We start from the raw sequence: 15018 nt of genomic DNA, 5'->3' as shown, positions 1-15018 counted from the left end.
AGTGTACTCACTGCTCATTCAGTCCATGGGCTGTATGTACTTACCATTCAATGCATGACTTGTACATAGTGAATGGACCATGTTGTTCAGTGCACTTTGAGAGGTATACAGCCAAGCACTGTCAATTCCAAATAACCCAGAATTCTGCATGCAAAGTTGCTTGATTTTATTTTGTTTAAACAAATTAAACATGTTTGAAGGCAGTTGAAGCATAACACAAATAAAAAAAAATACAGTTGCAACATAATTGTCAGTAATTATCAAGCAAAAGCATAACAGGGTAAAAATCTCACATCACTCAGTGAGATACCACACACATAACCAGAAGGTTTATAGGACACAAAAAAAAAGTTTTGAAAATGAAACAACAAATCTGAACAATCTAATCATGGCAGATGCCAAGTATCAAATATCTCCAAGTAACAAGGGCAAGTGTAAACACAAGAGAGACTAACTGAACACAGAACAAAGATACAAAACAGAATTTAGTTCAGCTTCACAAAATATGTGGGGGTCTCATATCAAAGGACTGCATATTCAGCTGTCCACTTATGAAGAGAATTGTTTTAATAATCCCTTTTCCAATTGAAAGTATCTGTTTTCACAAATGAACTAGGAAGGATTCTAATGCAGATTTTGCTGGTGTTAGATTATAAAGTGGGGACTAAAATTTAAATCTTAACTTTTAAGATTTGCAATTCTTCGTCTTCCTTGCTTAATGATTAGTTTAATGAAATTGGGAGGAGGAGACAACTCAAGTTTAAGATTTTTTAATTTAGAGGAACAAATATCTGGTCGTTTGATTACAGCTTACAGATGGCTTCTATTAACTCAATTTTTTTCCATCAAATGAAGAAGTATTTTGAATAAACAATTCCTTCATAACTCTGTCATCTTTTACATGGAGACTTGCTTAAATCTACAGTCTATTATACTCATTCCAGTGAGCAGACATTAGTAGTCATCTGCAGCCCAGTATCTGATATGTGATGTCCTGCTTTTCACCTAGTGATTAACTTAATATTAAATAAGATAGATAATGTATTTAAATGCTACCATTTTAAAGGAGATCTAGGAATAAAGAGAAGTGGACACACTTGCCGACACCAATCTTAAAAAGTTGGCAGATCAAACCGATAAAGCCAATTTAAAAGCATGTAGCCTGACTTCATAAACAGAGTACCAAAGCAAGGGAACTGCTAAATAATTATACAGGTAGAAGGTTTGTTACCAGAGGACACAGATGGAAGATAATTGGAAAAGAACCTGAGGCACGATGTGAACATATTTGTGCAATAAATTAGGATCTGAAATCAATTGCCTGAAAGGATGGAGGAAGCAGATTCAATAGTAACTTTCAAAGGGGAACTGGATAGATATCTGAAAAAGAGAAATTTTCTAGTTTATTGGGAAAGAGTAAGGAGTAAGTCTAATTGAAAAGCTCTTTCAAAAAGCTGACACAGCAATGATGGGTCAAATAGCCTCTCTTTGTACTACAAATTCTTTAATTCTATGGCCAAGGTATATAGCTAATTTATCTTTAGGTGGGAAAACTAGTGACCTGAAAATAGCATTTATAATGTAGCTCCCATTAATAAAGTGGTTATAGTGAGGGCTTGCTCCAGGCTGTGTTTGAACTGTCAGCATTTAACCCAGGATGGGTTTGACCCTGGCCTTATCCTGTTTATTTTGTACGTCTTGAGCTGTGAATACCCTAGATTAAACATCAGTTTATATTGTTGTATTCCAGGGTTTCTGTGTCTCTTATATTGCAGTTCATACAATGATAGAATCCCTACAGTACAGAAGGAGGCCATTTAGCCCACTGAGCCTGCACCAACAACAATCCCACCCAGGCCCTAACCTCATAACCCCACATATTTATCCTGCTAATTCCCCTGACACTAAGGGGCAATTTATCAACCTAACCTGCACATCTTTGGACAGTGGGAGGAAACCGGAGCACCCGGAGGAAACCCACGCAGACACAGGGAGAATGTGCAAACTCCGAGGCTGGAATTGAAGCAAGGTCCCTGGCGCTGTGAGGCAGTGATGCTAACCACTGTGGCACAGTGCCACCGTAAGTTGTGGTCTGGTGAGATGGGAGTCTGATATGGATGTTCTCTCCTAAATTATTAAACACCATTCCCAGATCCCCTATCTCTGTCTGAACATGCAGTCCAGTTCCACATAGCTTTCTAGGTTTCCAGAAACATGCTTGGGTGTCATTGCATTGGAGTTGTACTCCATGAGGAATCAGACTTGGACTGACTAAGGCTTCCCACGGGTACTCACACTTCCTATTTATAGCAAAACTAAAGTTGCAGTAAACACAAACTTAAATTAAAAGGCAAACAGAAGCAACGAGTAAATGTATCCTGGAATGCCTGTACACTATTCCACCACTCTCTTCATATCAACATCAGGGGAAATCCCTCCCTTCTCTCCCATAGCAAAATGAGCTTAATAGATCAAGAAAAAAAAGATATTGCACCAGACTAAATTTTGTTTTTACTAGCCCAGTGTAGGAAACAATGCAGCTACATGGCATGTCAGTGACGTGTATTTATAACATGATCCATATCAGATGGTAAAATCTAGCAATTATCTATAATACAAGTAAAGCATACTGATGGTAAAAGGTCTATGTGGACACAGGCAATAGTGGTTAGTATTTGACAACCTGGCACTGGACTATCAACTCAAAGTTCAAATTGTACAGTGATAAGTTGTGAAATTTAATTCAATAAATCAGAAAAGTAACCTATGAAGCTGCCAAATTGTTATAAAAACCCAACTGATTCAATGATGTCCATCAAGGAATGGAACCTACAGTCTCTACTCAGCCTGGCCAACTGGGGTCATTTTGACTCTGGAAGATTGTGTGAAACAGGCAACTGCATGTTATACCTTCCTGTCTTTAATCTTCAATGAAGTCAGTGCCATATAGAAGTGGTTGATCCACTTCTGTCTGAAATAAAACCTCCCCAATGCCAATGAATATTAATTCCTTCAGGGCAACTACAGTCAGTCAATAAATACTACTACAACCCCATTCCATGTATATTTTAGTGTCAATAAAATCTAAATGCTATGGCAGAGTTTCTAATTGTGGCCGGTTTCCTTTGTTAACTGAAGTTTACAAAGCCAGGGAGAAGTTCTGATTTCTCCAGTTGTCTGGTTTCATGATCAGTCTGTGTCACATCATGTTTGGTGGTGAAAGGTTCCTGTTCAGTCAATGATGTGGCTTTGAAGTAGAGTTCTTGTTCCTGGGCTGGGTTTTTGCCATGCAGCACGAGTCCATTCTCAGAATTCGGACTGTAAGGTTGTGAATGTTCACTGGATTGTAGTGACAAGAGAGCTAACTGGCTGTCAGCTTTCTGCAGACTCTTTGCTCCTGCATGCCCATTGGCACTGACCTCCAGAATGGAAAGTGGGGTGGTTCTGTTGCTCGGTGTCTGCACAAAGGAACTTGTACCTGACTGTGAACAAAAATATGATTAAAGCACTAAGAACCATAAACATTTTGGTCCATTGTTCCTTGCTTCCTATTAGGTACCCAACACCTTTCTGTAATTACTTTATGCCTGATTTAACCCTTTTGTTTTATTTTCACTCATATTTGGAGATGGGAAGTTGTAGACATTGGAGGGGAGTATCTGTAGATTTGCCGGAGACATCTAAAATCTTATAAGCTCTCAACAGGATTCACAGGAGTCAGAATATTTATTCCGACACTGAAAATTTTTATTCATTTTTTTTAAAGAACACAAGAGGAATATTTTTAAAAATATATCCAACATAGTACAAAAAGATTCAAATTCTGGGGTTCCTTCATCAGTTTCAGACCTTCTCTTGCAGTTTCCCAGACCCTCATCTGCCCTAAACTCTTTATGCCCTGTAGTATCAGCTGTGGCACAGCTGGTAGCTTTTTCAACTTTGAGTCAGTAGATTGTGGGTTCAACTCTCAGTCCAGGACCCAAGCACATAAATCACGACTAATGCCTCAGAGCTGTATCGTTGTGATGTGATGCAAAACCGGGGCCCAAACTGCCTCCATCAGGTACATAGAAAAGATGCCATGGCACAATTTGGAAGAGCAAGTGGAGAATTATCGTTCGTGTCCTGACCAAGATTATCTGGTCAATATTCATTGCTGTGTGTGACAGCTTGCTTATATGAAATTTGCAATGGTGGCGACACTACGGAAACACCTCATTGGTTAGAAAGTGTGAAAAGTGTTAGCTAAATACGCATTGTTGTTGTTTGACACCCAGAGACAGTGGGAGCTCGAATCGCCTTGAGCCTAAGTGAGCACCCACAGGCACTTGCTTCACAGGCTGAAAGGAGGGCCACAGAACGAGTCTAAACAAAGGCAATCTCCAAGGCCAGTTGCTTCAAAACTTCGTCTTCCTCAGACGGAATTTTCCCAGTCATAATGGCAGGAAAATCGGAGCAATGTGTGCCGCTCCCTTAGGAACGCTCGATACAGCAATCATCCCATACTCAGTCATTTTTGGGGATAGTTTTGCAAGGTGCGGAGTTACTTTGGGTGGGGTGGAGGTGGGGGTGGGCCGGTGAGCCTGGCTGCCATTTCACAGGGGCGCCCTGATCTCAGTGAACTAGAAGACGCCCCCCCCCCCATTAACATCAGGACCACCACCCCCCCCCCCCCTCATCGGCGGCCCCTTCCCAACAGGAATCACCAGCATCAGGGTCTTCCTGATGGATTCCCAACATGCTGAAATCATGACACTTGACAACCCCCCCCCATTCGTTACCCCCGACACACCCCTCCTCCCCATCGTGATCCCCGACACGCCCGTCCTCCCCATCGTGACCTCCGCTGGGTGCGGAACAGATTTTTAGACCCGCATAGTATTTTCCAGGATTGGCACAATCTGTGCAGGCGCGGCAAGGTCAGAAAATCGCTCCCACCCGCCTTTGTTTCAGCAGGACTACTCCAGAAACAGCAGTGAAGGGAATATCCTGTCTCAAATACGGCAGAAACCCTGGGGTGAAAATGAGCCAGTTCAAGGACCCATCCCTGTGGCAGTTGAAAGTCATGATGTGGGTATGCCGGCGTTGGACTGGCGTAAACACAGTAAAAAGTCTGACAACACCAGGTTTTAGTCCAACCTATTTATTTGATAATATACTCGCAAGCTTTCGGGGTTAGCCCCTTCGTCACCTAACCCCGAAAGCTTGCGAGTATATTATCAAATAAATAGGTTGGACTAAAACCTGGTGTTGTCAGACTTTTTACCGCAGTTGAAAGTTACAGTCCATCAGAGATCCGGCAGCCAGAAAACAGAGACTGTATCTCACCCATCACATCATGGCAGGAGCTCGAATATGGTCTAGCACTGCCACCTGCTGGAATTATACGGAACAATTTATAGGAGAAATTAGTTTTTTCCCATTTGGGCAATGTATTTTTTTTGCATCTACTCCTGCCTTCTTTTGAAGGACTTCAGGTATCATCAGGTTCTGGCTAAACTGGTAATGTGAAGGTAGCAAAAAAAATTGCAATGCCAGAAATCTGAAATAAAAACATATCAAATAGAATGGGCCTATATTCTGCAGACTTTAGAAGAATACGAGATGATCTTGTTGTAAAACCTTCTGAGAAGTTTATACATTCCAGAGTAAATACTGTGAAGCTATTTCTCCTGGTTGAGGAATTTGGAACCAAGGGGTTATAACTTCAGGATAAGGGATTGATCGTTAACATTTTAAAATGTTTCATTAGGAGACTCCACATCTGAAACATTAACTTGTTGGCATAACAGTTCACTGATCTGCTAATTATTTTCGGGAGATAATCTGACCAGCTCGGCTCCCCGTTCGATCAGTGAGGCAAACTGGTAAGATTGGGCAACAAGCAAAAAATCAGAATCGCGCCCGGTTTTACACCTCTCCTGGTCATACCGGCAACTGTTGGCCAGCAAAATCGGGTGCAAAGCCAATTTCAATTTTCATGACATAATTTAAATGTCATTCATGAGTCCTGTTCACTATCCTCCAGACTCCCTTAACCTTATCTGTTCACCCGCACATATGGTCCTCACCAACCAGGGTCAGACATGATAGCCTTGCCAGTGGGAACACAGGCCATTGAAGCCCCCAGGAGCAGAGCTGGGCAGTGCCACTTGAGTGATGTCGGGCTGGCACCCTGGCATTGTCCACTGGGCATCATGGCAGTGCCAGGAGGTGGTGCCATGATGGGGGGGGGACACAGTGAGGAGCTCTTGGGAGTGGGAGGAAGTGAGGGGATGGAGAGAACTCTGCGGGGGAGTGGTGGGTTGATCGATCAGGGTGTGGGTTTGATCAGCTGGGCTGGCGATCAGTAGTGGGGGAGGTGCCGGGACGGGTGATGTCCAGAGTGGTGATTGGAGAGCAAAGGAGGATGGGGACACGGGGAGCTATCAGCAGCCGTTCCCAGTGTCTATGGGTGACAGGAGATCTCCCAGTACACTAGGAGATTGGGGCACTTGCGCAATGGCACACCGAGAGCGCAGCTGCCGGCTTTACTGGTGAGATTAGAGTCTGTCCCATCCCTATAGGCGAGAATCACATCCTGGCACTTTATTTTTACTAAGTGCCATAAGACTGCTTTTTTTAAACTTGCCCAGAAAACAAGTCTGAAACACTCCAGTTTTCTCGCACTTAGAATGTTTTCATAAAACTCCACCCCCAATCTTTTCTGTTTTTGTTTTTGGTAATGTTTATTGTGTTGTAAAGATGCTGAATGAAGTGCTTTAGGTTTAATTTTCACAGATGGTGAATCCAATATTGAAATGTTACCTGATATAATTGGTTAATTGATTGGATTGTTGGATTTACCTTCACTCATCCTCACCTGTCGTACTGATGACATGCTGTCTCCATTCTCATTTTTCTTTCTGATTCGCGGATTCCAGTGACAGACCAGGCTGTCATTCTGAACACTGTAGTTCTTGTTCCCAATCAGCCAATAGGTTTTCATTTTCCCCTTTCCCTGTTGGAGGAGTAGACTCAAGCTTATCAAAACAACTGCAAGGAAACAACTTGAAGCTCATTTTAATGACCTAACCAACATTCCACTGTATAATGCTGGTGATATTTTATATACTTCTGAATTTGTGGCAAGAATTCTCTCCACTGGCAGTTTAGGCAATCATTCAGACTGAACATCTTAATATCACGAGGTATTTTATGTCTCACTCATTAGTCTACATTTTTCCACCTCTAAACTAGCCACTGAATGTTGGTCTATTTGTGGAGGGTATTATGACCAAGCTGAGCCCCCTTCCATTGACATTTGTACCAGCAGACTCTTCAAAGCAAATTGCTTTGCTTGGTCCACTGCTATTAACAAAGTTTTTGGAGTCGGACAGAGAGAGGACATGTCCCCTTTTCTTTGTGCTCTGCCACTTTTGGCTCACGTCCAACTCTTGACGAAAAGGAGTTTAGCTGCTGTGAGACAATTCTGGGCTTCAGGGTCAATAAAGATGAGAAAGGAACTTTTCTCAGACATGTGGCTTAATACACTTTCTGATTATCATCTGAAAACTAAAGCTGGAAGTGTACTTGTCACCAATGTGATATGTCATATCATAACTCTCGCATATTGACAGCTCAAGTCAGTATGTATGAGTTGCTACGTTCACGGTACTCTGAGCATTGAGTGACAATACAATCCCACTTAATGCCATTGTAACATAGTTGTCCCCAATTCTTTAAAATTTGGTGTACAGAATTGCTTTGTTGTCTCAGTGAATTAAAATAACTTGACTGAAAAAGGAACAGTTGGAGTAAATGTGACAATAAACTCACAGGTCTTTTCACTGGAAATGGAGCAGTTGGATTTTACCTTGAGTTCAGTTTCACCTCGCAGTTCAATTTCATAGGCATCATCCTGTGCCAGAGCAGCAAACGTAACTGAACTAATGTGAATTTTCTGAGCTGCAAAAATGGAAACAGCACATTACATAATGCACCATGCAGCCATGAACCACCCCCTAACCCCACCCCGCAGCCACTGGGTACAAACAGCAGTTCATTGGACTATAACAGATGAAAACAGGCCTTGGTGGAGAGCTTAACTCAGGTTGGGAGGGATGAGATGAGGCTGGGGGTCAGTGGGACTGAGTGTAAGGTTTGCTTACAGCTATTCTCCACTTCAAGCACTCAGCAGAGATCAGGATCCCAAATAAAAATATGCAAACCTATTCAGTCCTGGAAATCACAGTTTAAAAATAAGGGGTCTCCCACTTAATACAGAGATGAGAAGGAATGTTTTCTCTCGATAGTAGTGAATCTATAGCTCCCTGGAGTGCAGTAGAAGCAGGGTCGGTGCATATTTCGAAGGCAGAGGTAGATAAATTTTTGACTAATAAGGGAGTCAAAGATTATTGGGGGTAAGCGAAATGTGGAATTGAGGCTGCAATCAGATCAGCCATGATTATATTGAATGGGAGAACAGGATTGAGAGGCCAAATGGCCTACTGCTGCTCCTAATTTGTTCATATGTACGTTTGTATGAGTCACTCTTTTGGATAACATTATGATTAATGTGTGCAATGCTACTCACAAGCAGCGTAATGCAAGACTGTTGTAAAAGGCGGTCTGGAGGTGGTGACTTACGCAAACTAGTGGATTCCATGCGAGATGCAGTATTCACCGTATCTCCAAATAGACAATAACGAGGCATCTTATGTCCCACAACTCCAGCCACACAGGGACCTAGAATACACAGTGATACTCACATCTGAACAGCAGTACTATTCATTCAACTACTCCAGGGTCAGCCAGATGCAAGTCTTTCCTTTTCATTATTCTGCCTTGAAACTTTCTGGTATTAGCATTGTCTGTTTGAATGATACAGCTTGCAATACTGCTGCTTTTAAGAAATTATTATAAAATAATTAGATTTATAGTGAAAGTAATGTAACCATTATACTGAAAACATACTGAAATATTATAGAATCCCTACAGTGCAGAAGGGGGCCATTCAGCCCATTGAGTCTGCACCGACCACAATCCCATCCAGGTCGTATTCCCATAACCTCATGTATTTATCCTGCTGATCCCCCTGACATTAGGGGCAATTTTAGCATGGCCAATCAACTAACCGCACATCTTTGGATTGTGGGAGGAAACCAGAGCACCTGGAGGAAACCCACACAGGCACGAGGAGAATGTGCAAACTCCACACAGACAGTGACTCAAGACCAGAATTGAACCCAGGTCTCTGGCTCTGTGAGGCAGCAGTGCTAACCACTGTGCCATCCTTAAATATCAAAAGATACTTTCTGAGAACTTATGTTTAAAGAGGGAAATGATTTTCTTACGTTACATCAAGTTATCTATGGAGTTAAATTTAGTCAGGCCTTACTTATTCTGGAGATTAGTCTGACAGAGCTCAGATTGCATAAATTGGTACATAATTTGACACAATCAGCTCATGGGTCCTTACATTCTGATGGGTCCCAGTTAATCCTTATGATATTAAAATTCTTATGGAAATTATTCATTCCTCGTCTACAAAATGTACTTTTTGTTGTTACATTGTCCAACTCAGTGGGACTACCATTCCATGCTTAACTGGAGTCAGAACATCTCTAACAACAGTTTCTGTTCTATAATTCCAACGATACGTCCAGCCTATTTTTGGCCTTTCCTCTATCCTCACTTGTATCTTGTCCACTGGCAATGTTGTCCACAGAGGGATTAACTTTCACATGTATGCTGATGATAACCATGACTACCTCACCACTACTTCTACCTAACCCTCACAGCCTCGGTGTTGTCAGCCTGTTTCCTGATTAGTCGTAACTGGGGATAGTGGGGTTAAGGGTATTGACACTGTCCTTTGTCACAATGACAAAGTGCATAGAAGGGTGTGTTGTCTGCCTGGTGCTCAGGTCCGGGATGTCGCATCTGGGCTGCAGAGGAACCTGGAATGGGAGGGTGAGAATCCGGTAGTTGTGGTACATGTGGGTGCCAACGACGTAGGCAAAATGCGAACTGAGGATCTGGGGAGGGAGTATGAAAAGCTGGGAATGGAATTAAAAAGTAGAACCGACAAGGTGGTTATCTCTGGGCTACTGCCTGAACCGAGTGCAGACAGGTGTAAGGTTGATAAGATTAAGGAAGTGAATGGGTGGCTCAGGAATTGGTGTGGGAGGAATGGGTTTGAATTTATGGGGCATTGGCATCAGTATTGGGGTAAGTGGGACCTGTTCAGGTGGGATGGGGTTGGTCTGAACAGTGCTGGGACCAGAGTCCTGGCGAATCATGTAAATAGGACTGTAGACAGGGCTTTAAACTAATTATGGGGGGGAAGGTGCGAGGGTAGGTGACATTACGGGGTCTAAAGTTAAGGAGAGGGTACAGGTAAGGGAAGAGGCCGAGGATGTCCCAATAATAAAGGGAGTAGGGGGCGTGGGTATGGTTGGTGGCGTCTGGCAAATAGGGTCCAGGTGAAGGCTGGGATGAAGGGACTTTATCTGAATGCACGAAGCATTCGGAATAAAGTGGATGAGCTGGTGGCGCAGATCAGCACAAATGGATACGATCTGGTGGCCATTACAGAGACGTGGCTGCAAGGTGACAGGGACTGGGAGCTGAATGTCCAGGGGTATCAAGTGTTTAGGAAGTATATGCGGGAGGAAAAAGGGGGGGGCGTAGCTCTGCTGATTAAGGATAGCATCAGGGTGGTAGCAAGGGATGATATAGGAACCAAAGAGCAGAAAGTGGAATCGTTGTGGGTGGAGATTAGGAACAGGAAAGGGAGGAAGACACTGGTGGGTGTCGTCTATAGGCCCCCAAATAATGATCTGGAGGTGGGGCAGGCTGTTAACGCGCAAATAAGTGCGGCGTGCAGGAATGGAACGGCGATAATTATGGGGGATTTCAATCTACATATTGATTGGTCGACCCATGTTGGACGCGATGGGCTCGAGGAAGAGTTCTTGGAATGCTGCCGGGATAGTTTCCTTGAACAGTGTGTGTTGGAGCCGACGAGGGAGCGAGCTATCTTGGATCTGGTGTTATGTAATGAGGCAGGTAGAATTAGGGACCTTGTGGTGAAGGATCCTCTTGGGGAGAGTGATCATTGTATGGTGGAGTTTCTGTTGCAGATGGAGGAGGAGAAAGTGGGTTCCCGGACACGCGTCCTTTGTTTGAACAGAGGGGAGTACGGTAGGATGAGAGAGGAATTAGCAAATGTTGACTGGGGGAGCGCGTTGGAAGGTAGGTCTGCTGAGAAGCAGTGGAGGATCTTTAAGGAGATCTTTCTTGGTGCTCAGCAGAAATTTATTTCGATGGTTAAAAAGGACCATAGGAGGAGAGGTAATAAGCTGTGGATAACGAAGGAGGTGAAGGAAAGTGTTAAGTTAAAAGCGGAGGCATTTAGAGTAGCTAAGAGTAGTGGGCGAGAAGAGGATTGGGAGAGGTTTAAATGTCAACAAAGATTGACAAAGAAGTTGATAAAGAAGGGTAGGAGAAACTATGAAGCTGGGCTGGGGCTTAATATAAAAAAGGATAGCAAGAGTTTTTATAAATATATAAAAAGGAAGAGGCTGGCTAGGGTGAACGTTGGTCCCTTAGAGGATGAGAAGGGGGACTTAGTGGTAGGGGATGGGGAAATGGCTGAGGTCTTGAATAACTTTTTTGTTTCGGTCTTCACGGAGGAGGACGTGAATAATTTGCCGGGTGTTAGCGATGGAAAGGTGGTAGGACTGGAGGGTCTCAATGACATTATTGTTACTAGAGAGGCGGTGCTCGACAGACTGGAGGGACTGATTGTGGACAAGTCCCCAGGACCAGACGGAATGCATCCGAGGGTTCTGAAAGAAATGGCGGAGGTGATAGTGGATGCCTTGGTGGTTATTTTCCAAACGTCGCTGGATTCCGGGGAAGTGCTGGAAGATTGGAAAACGGCTAATGTTATGTCGTTGTTTAAGAAGGGTGGCAGGCAAAAGGCAGGGAATTATAGGCCGGTTAGTTTAACGTCTGTTGTAGGTAAAATGTTAGAATCCGTCATCAAGGAGGAAATAGCAAGGCATCTTGAGGGGAATTGCTTGATAGAGCAGACGCAGCACGGTTTTGTTAAGGGGAAGTCGTGTCTGACAAATTTATTGGAGTTCTATGAGAATGTGTCTAGTGCGGTGGATAGAGGAGAGCCGGTGGATGTGGTCTTTCTTGATTTTCAGAAGGCGTTTGACAAGGTACCTCACAAGAGGTTATTGCAGAAGGTAAGGGGGCATGGAGTTGGGGGTGGGGTGTTAGCGTGGATAGAGGACTGGTTGTTAAATAGGAGGCAGAGAGTGGGGGTCAATGGGTGCTATTCAGATTGGCGGTTGGTGACTAGTGGAGTGCCCCAGGGGTCGGACCTGGGGCCTCAGCTATTTACCATTTATATAGATGATCTGGAGGAGGGAACCGAGTGTATGGTGTCGAAATTTGCTGATGACACCAAGATTGGTGGAACGGCAAATTGCGCGGAGGGTGTGGAGAGTCTGCAGAAGGATCTAGATAGGCTGGGCGAATGGGCCAGGAACTGGCAAATGGAATTTAATGTTGGCAAGTGCAAGGTGGTCCACTTTGGTAGGAATAATGGTAGGAAGGACTATTACTTACGTGGCGAAAAACTGCAGCATGCGACGGTGCAGAGGGACCTCGGGGTCCTTGTGCATGAGTTGCAAAAACCCAGCCTGCAGGTGCAGCAGGTGGTCAGGAAGGTGAATGGGATGCTGGCCTTCATAGCGAGGGGGATTGAATATAAAAGTAGGGAGGTCTTGCTGCAGCTGTATAGGGCATTGGTGAGGCCGCAGCTGGAGTACTGTGTGCAGTTTTGGTCGCCGCACTTACGCAAGGATATTTTGGCCTTGGAGGGAGTGCAGAGGAGGTTTACTAGGCTGATACTGGAGTTGAGGGGGTTGAGCTGTGAGGAGAGACTGAATAAACTAGGCTTGTACTCGTTAGAGTTTAGAAGAATGAGGGGAGATCTCATTGAGACATATAAGATGATGAATGGGATGGATAGGATAGAGGTGGAGAGACTCTTCCTGCTCAGAAAGGACAGTAGGACTAGGGGGCACAGCCTCAGGATAAAGGGGGGGCGGTTTAGAACAGAGTTGAGGAGGAACTTCTTCACTCAAAGGGTGGTGAATCTCTGGAATTCTCTGCCTGTTGAGGTGGTGGAGGCTGCCTCGCTCAATATTTTTAAGACGCGGGTTGATGGGTTTTTGATAAGCGAGGGGATTAAGGGTTATGGGGAGAGGGCGGGAATGTGGAACTGAGCCACAACAGATCAGCCATGATCTTATTGAATGGCGGGGCAGGCTCGAAGGGCTGGATGGCCTACTCCTGCTCCTATTTCTTATGTTCTTATGTTCTAAACCTTGGTGGCCTGCAATTTCTTCCACACATACATTGGAAAGCCCAAATCCAGGGTTCTCACCCCTGCTTAAACCCTTTGCCCTTGGCCATTATAAAGATCCCCTACTTCCACCTCCATCACATTGTCCTTCTCTGCACCCATGACCCTGCTTCAGCCCATCTGCAGCTGAAAGCATAGAATCATAGAATCCCTACAGCACAGAGGCCATTCAGCCCATCAAGTCCCCACTGACCACAATCCTGTCCAGGCCCCATTCCCGTAATACCACATATTTACTCTGCTAATTTGCTGACATTAGGGGCAATTTAGCACGGCCAATCAACCTAACCCACATATCTTTGGACTGTGGGAGGAAACCAGAGCACCCAGAGGAAACCCACGCAGACACGGAGAGAATGTGCAAACTTCACACAGACAGCGGCCAAAGCCAGGAATCAAACCCAGGTCCCTCACAGGAGTGTCGCTGAAGTTAATCATCAAGTTTCTGAAGACTCCATGTCTGTTTTGGAGAATTGGTAACTCACTCCCACCTTTCACCCTCTGTAAACATCACCTGGTGCCTGTATTATTGAAGAATCGCAGGGAAAGCGGGACAAAGTGGTGACAAAGGAATGGTGGTAAACAAGCCAAATGAACAATAGGCAGGAAAGGAGGTAGGAATGTGATAGTCAGGAAATAAATATGCAATAGGTCATTAAACCTCCATTCAGTTACCCTTCATCTCCAGTATTATGCGACAAACTCACTAAATTCTCCCCTTAAAAGACTCCAATTGTACTGCAACCATTGTCACACCCTTTCTTACACAAACACCATAAAACTGCCTTCTGATCTACGCTAATTGTCCTTCCCCAGAGCTCAGCAGCACCATGGCACAGTGGTTAGCATTGCTGCCTCCCAGCGCCAGGGACCTGGGTTTGATTCCCGGCTTGGGTCACAGAGAGTTTGCATATTCTCCCTGTATCTGCATGGGTTTCCTCCGGGTGCTCCAGTTTCCTCCCACAGTCCAAAGACGTGCTGCTTGGATGCATTGGCCATGCTAAATTCTCCCTCAGCGTACCTGAACAGGCGCTGGAGTGTGGCAACTGGGGGATTTTCACAGTACCTTCACTGCAGTGTTAATGTGACAGTAATAAATAAACTTTTAAGGAAAAATTCCTGTCCTGCTGTTCACAGATCACCCCAAGACTTTGCCCCCTCACAGCTTATCAACCCATAGCCTATTAGCTCAGTTGGCTGGACAGCTGGTTTATGATGCAGAGCGACGCCCATCGCACAGGTTCAATTCTGTACCGTCTTCTTAACCTTGCTGTTTGCCTGTAGTATGGTGATCCTCAAGCTAAATGACTACCTTTCAGCTCTTCCCCTCAAATAGGAGATCAGCCTGTGGTCATCTGGGACAATGGCAAATTTACCATTTTTTTTATTAATTATTTTTTCATGTCACAAGTAGGTTTACACTAACACTGCAATAAAGTCACTGTGAAAATCTTCCAGTTGCCACACTCCAGTGCCTGTTCGGGTCCACTGAGGGAGAATTTAGCATGGCCAATGCACCTAACCAGCACATTTTTTGGACTGTGGGAAGAAACCAGAGCACCCAGAGGAAGCCCCGCAGACACAGGGAG

General features: G+C 44.4%; 1 protein-coding gene across 1 annotated transcript in view; it reads right to left on the bottom strand.

Moving 5' to 3' along the window:
- Window positions 1-209: 209 nt before the first annotated feature.
- Window positions 210-15018, bottom strand: part of LOC145360032 (uncharacterized) — a 36550-nt gene continuing 21741 nt past the window's right edge. Inside the window, exons 5-8 of the mRNA XM_080214930.1 lie at window positions 8629-8727; window positions 7856-7947; window positions 6863-7000; window positions 210-3482 (exon numbers count right to left, since the gene is read on the bottom strand). Coding sequence (XP_080071056.1) covers window positions 3129-3482; window positions 6863-7000; window positions 7856-7947; window positions 8629-8727 — 683 coding nt within the window. The 3' untranslated portion in view covers window positions 210-3128. The remainder of the gene's footprint in view (window positions 3483-6862; window positions 7001-7855; window positions 7948-8628; window positions 8728-15018) is intronic.

Source organism: Carcharhinus amblyrhynchos, chromosome 30 (genome assembly GCF_965287045.1).
Source record: "Carcharhinus amblyrhynchos chromosome 30, sCarAmb.v2.hapA, whole genome shotgun sequence".
Classification (NCBI taxonomy): domain Eukaryota; kingdom Metazoa; phylum Chordata; class Chondrichthyes; order Carcharhiniformes; family Carcharhinidae; genus Carcharhinus; species Carcharhinus amblyrhynchos.
The sequence above is the reverse complement of the archived record's forward strand: the minus strand, read 5'-3'. Positions and strand labels throughout refer to the sequence as shown.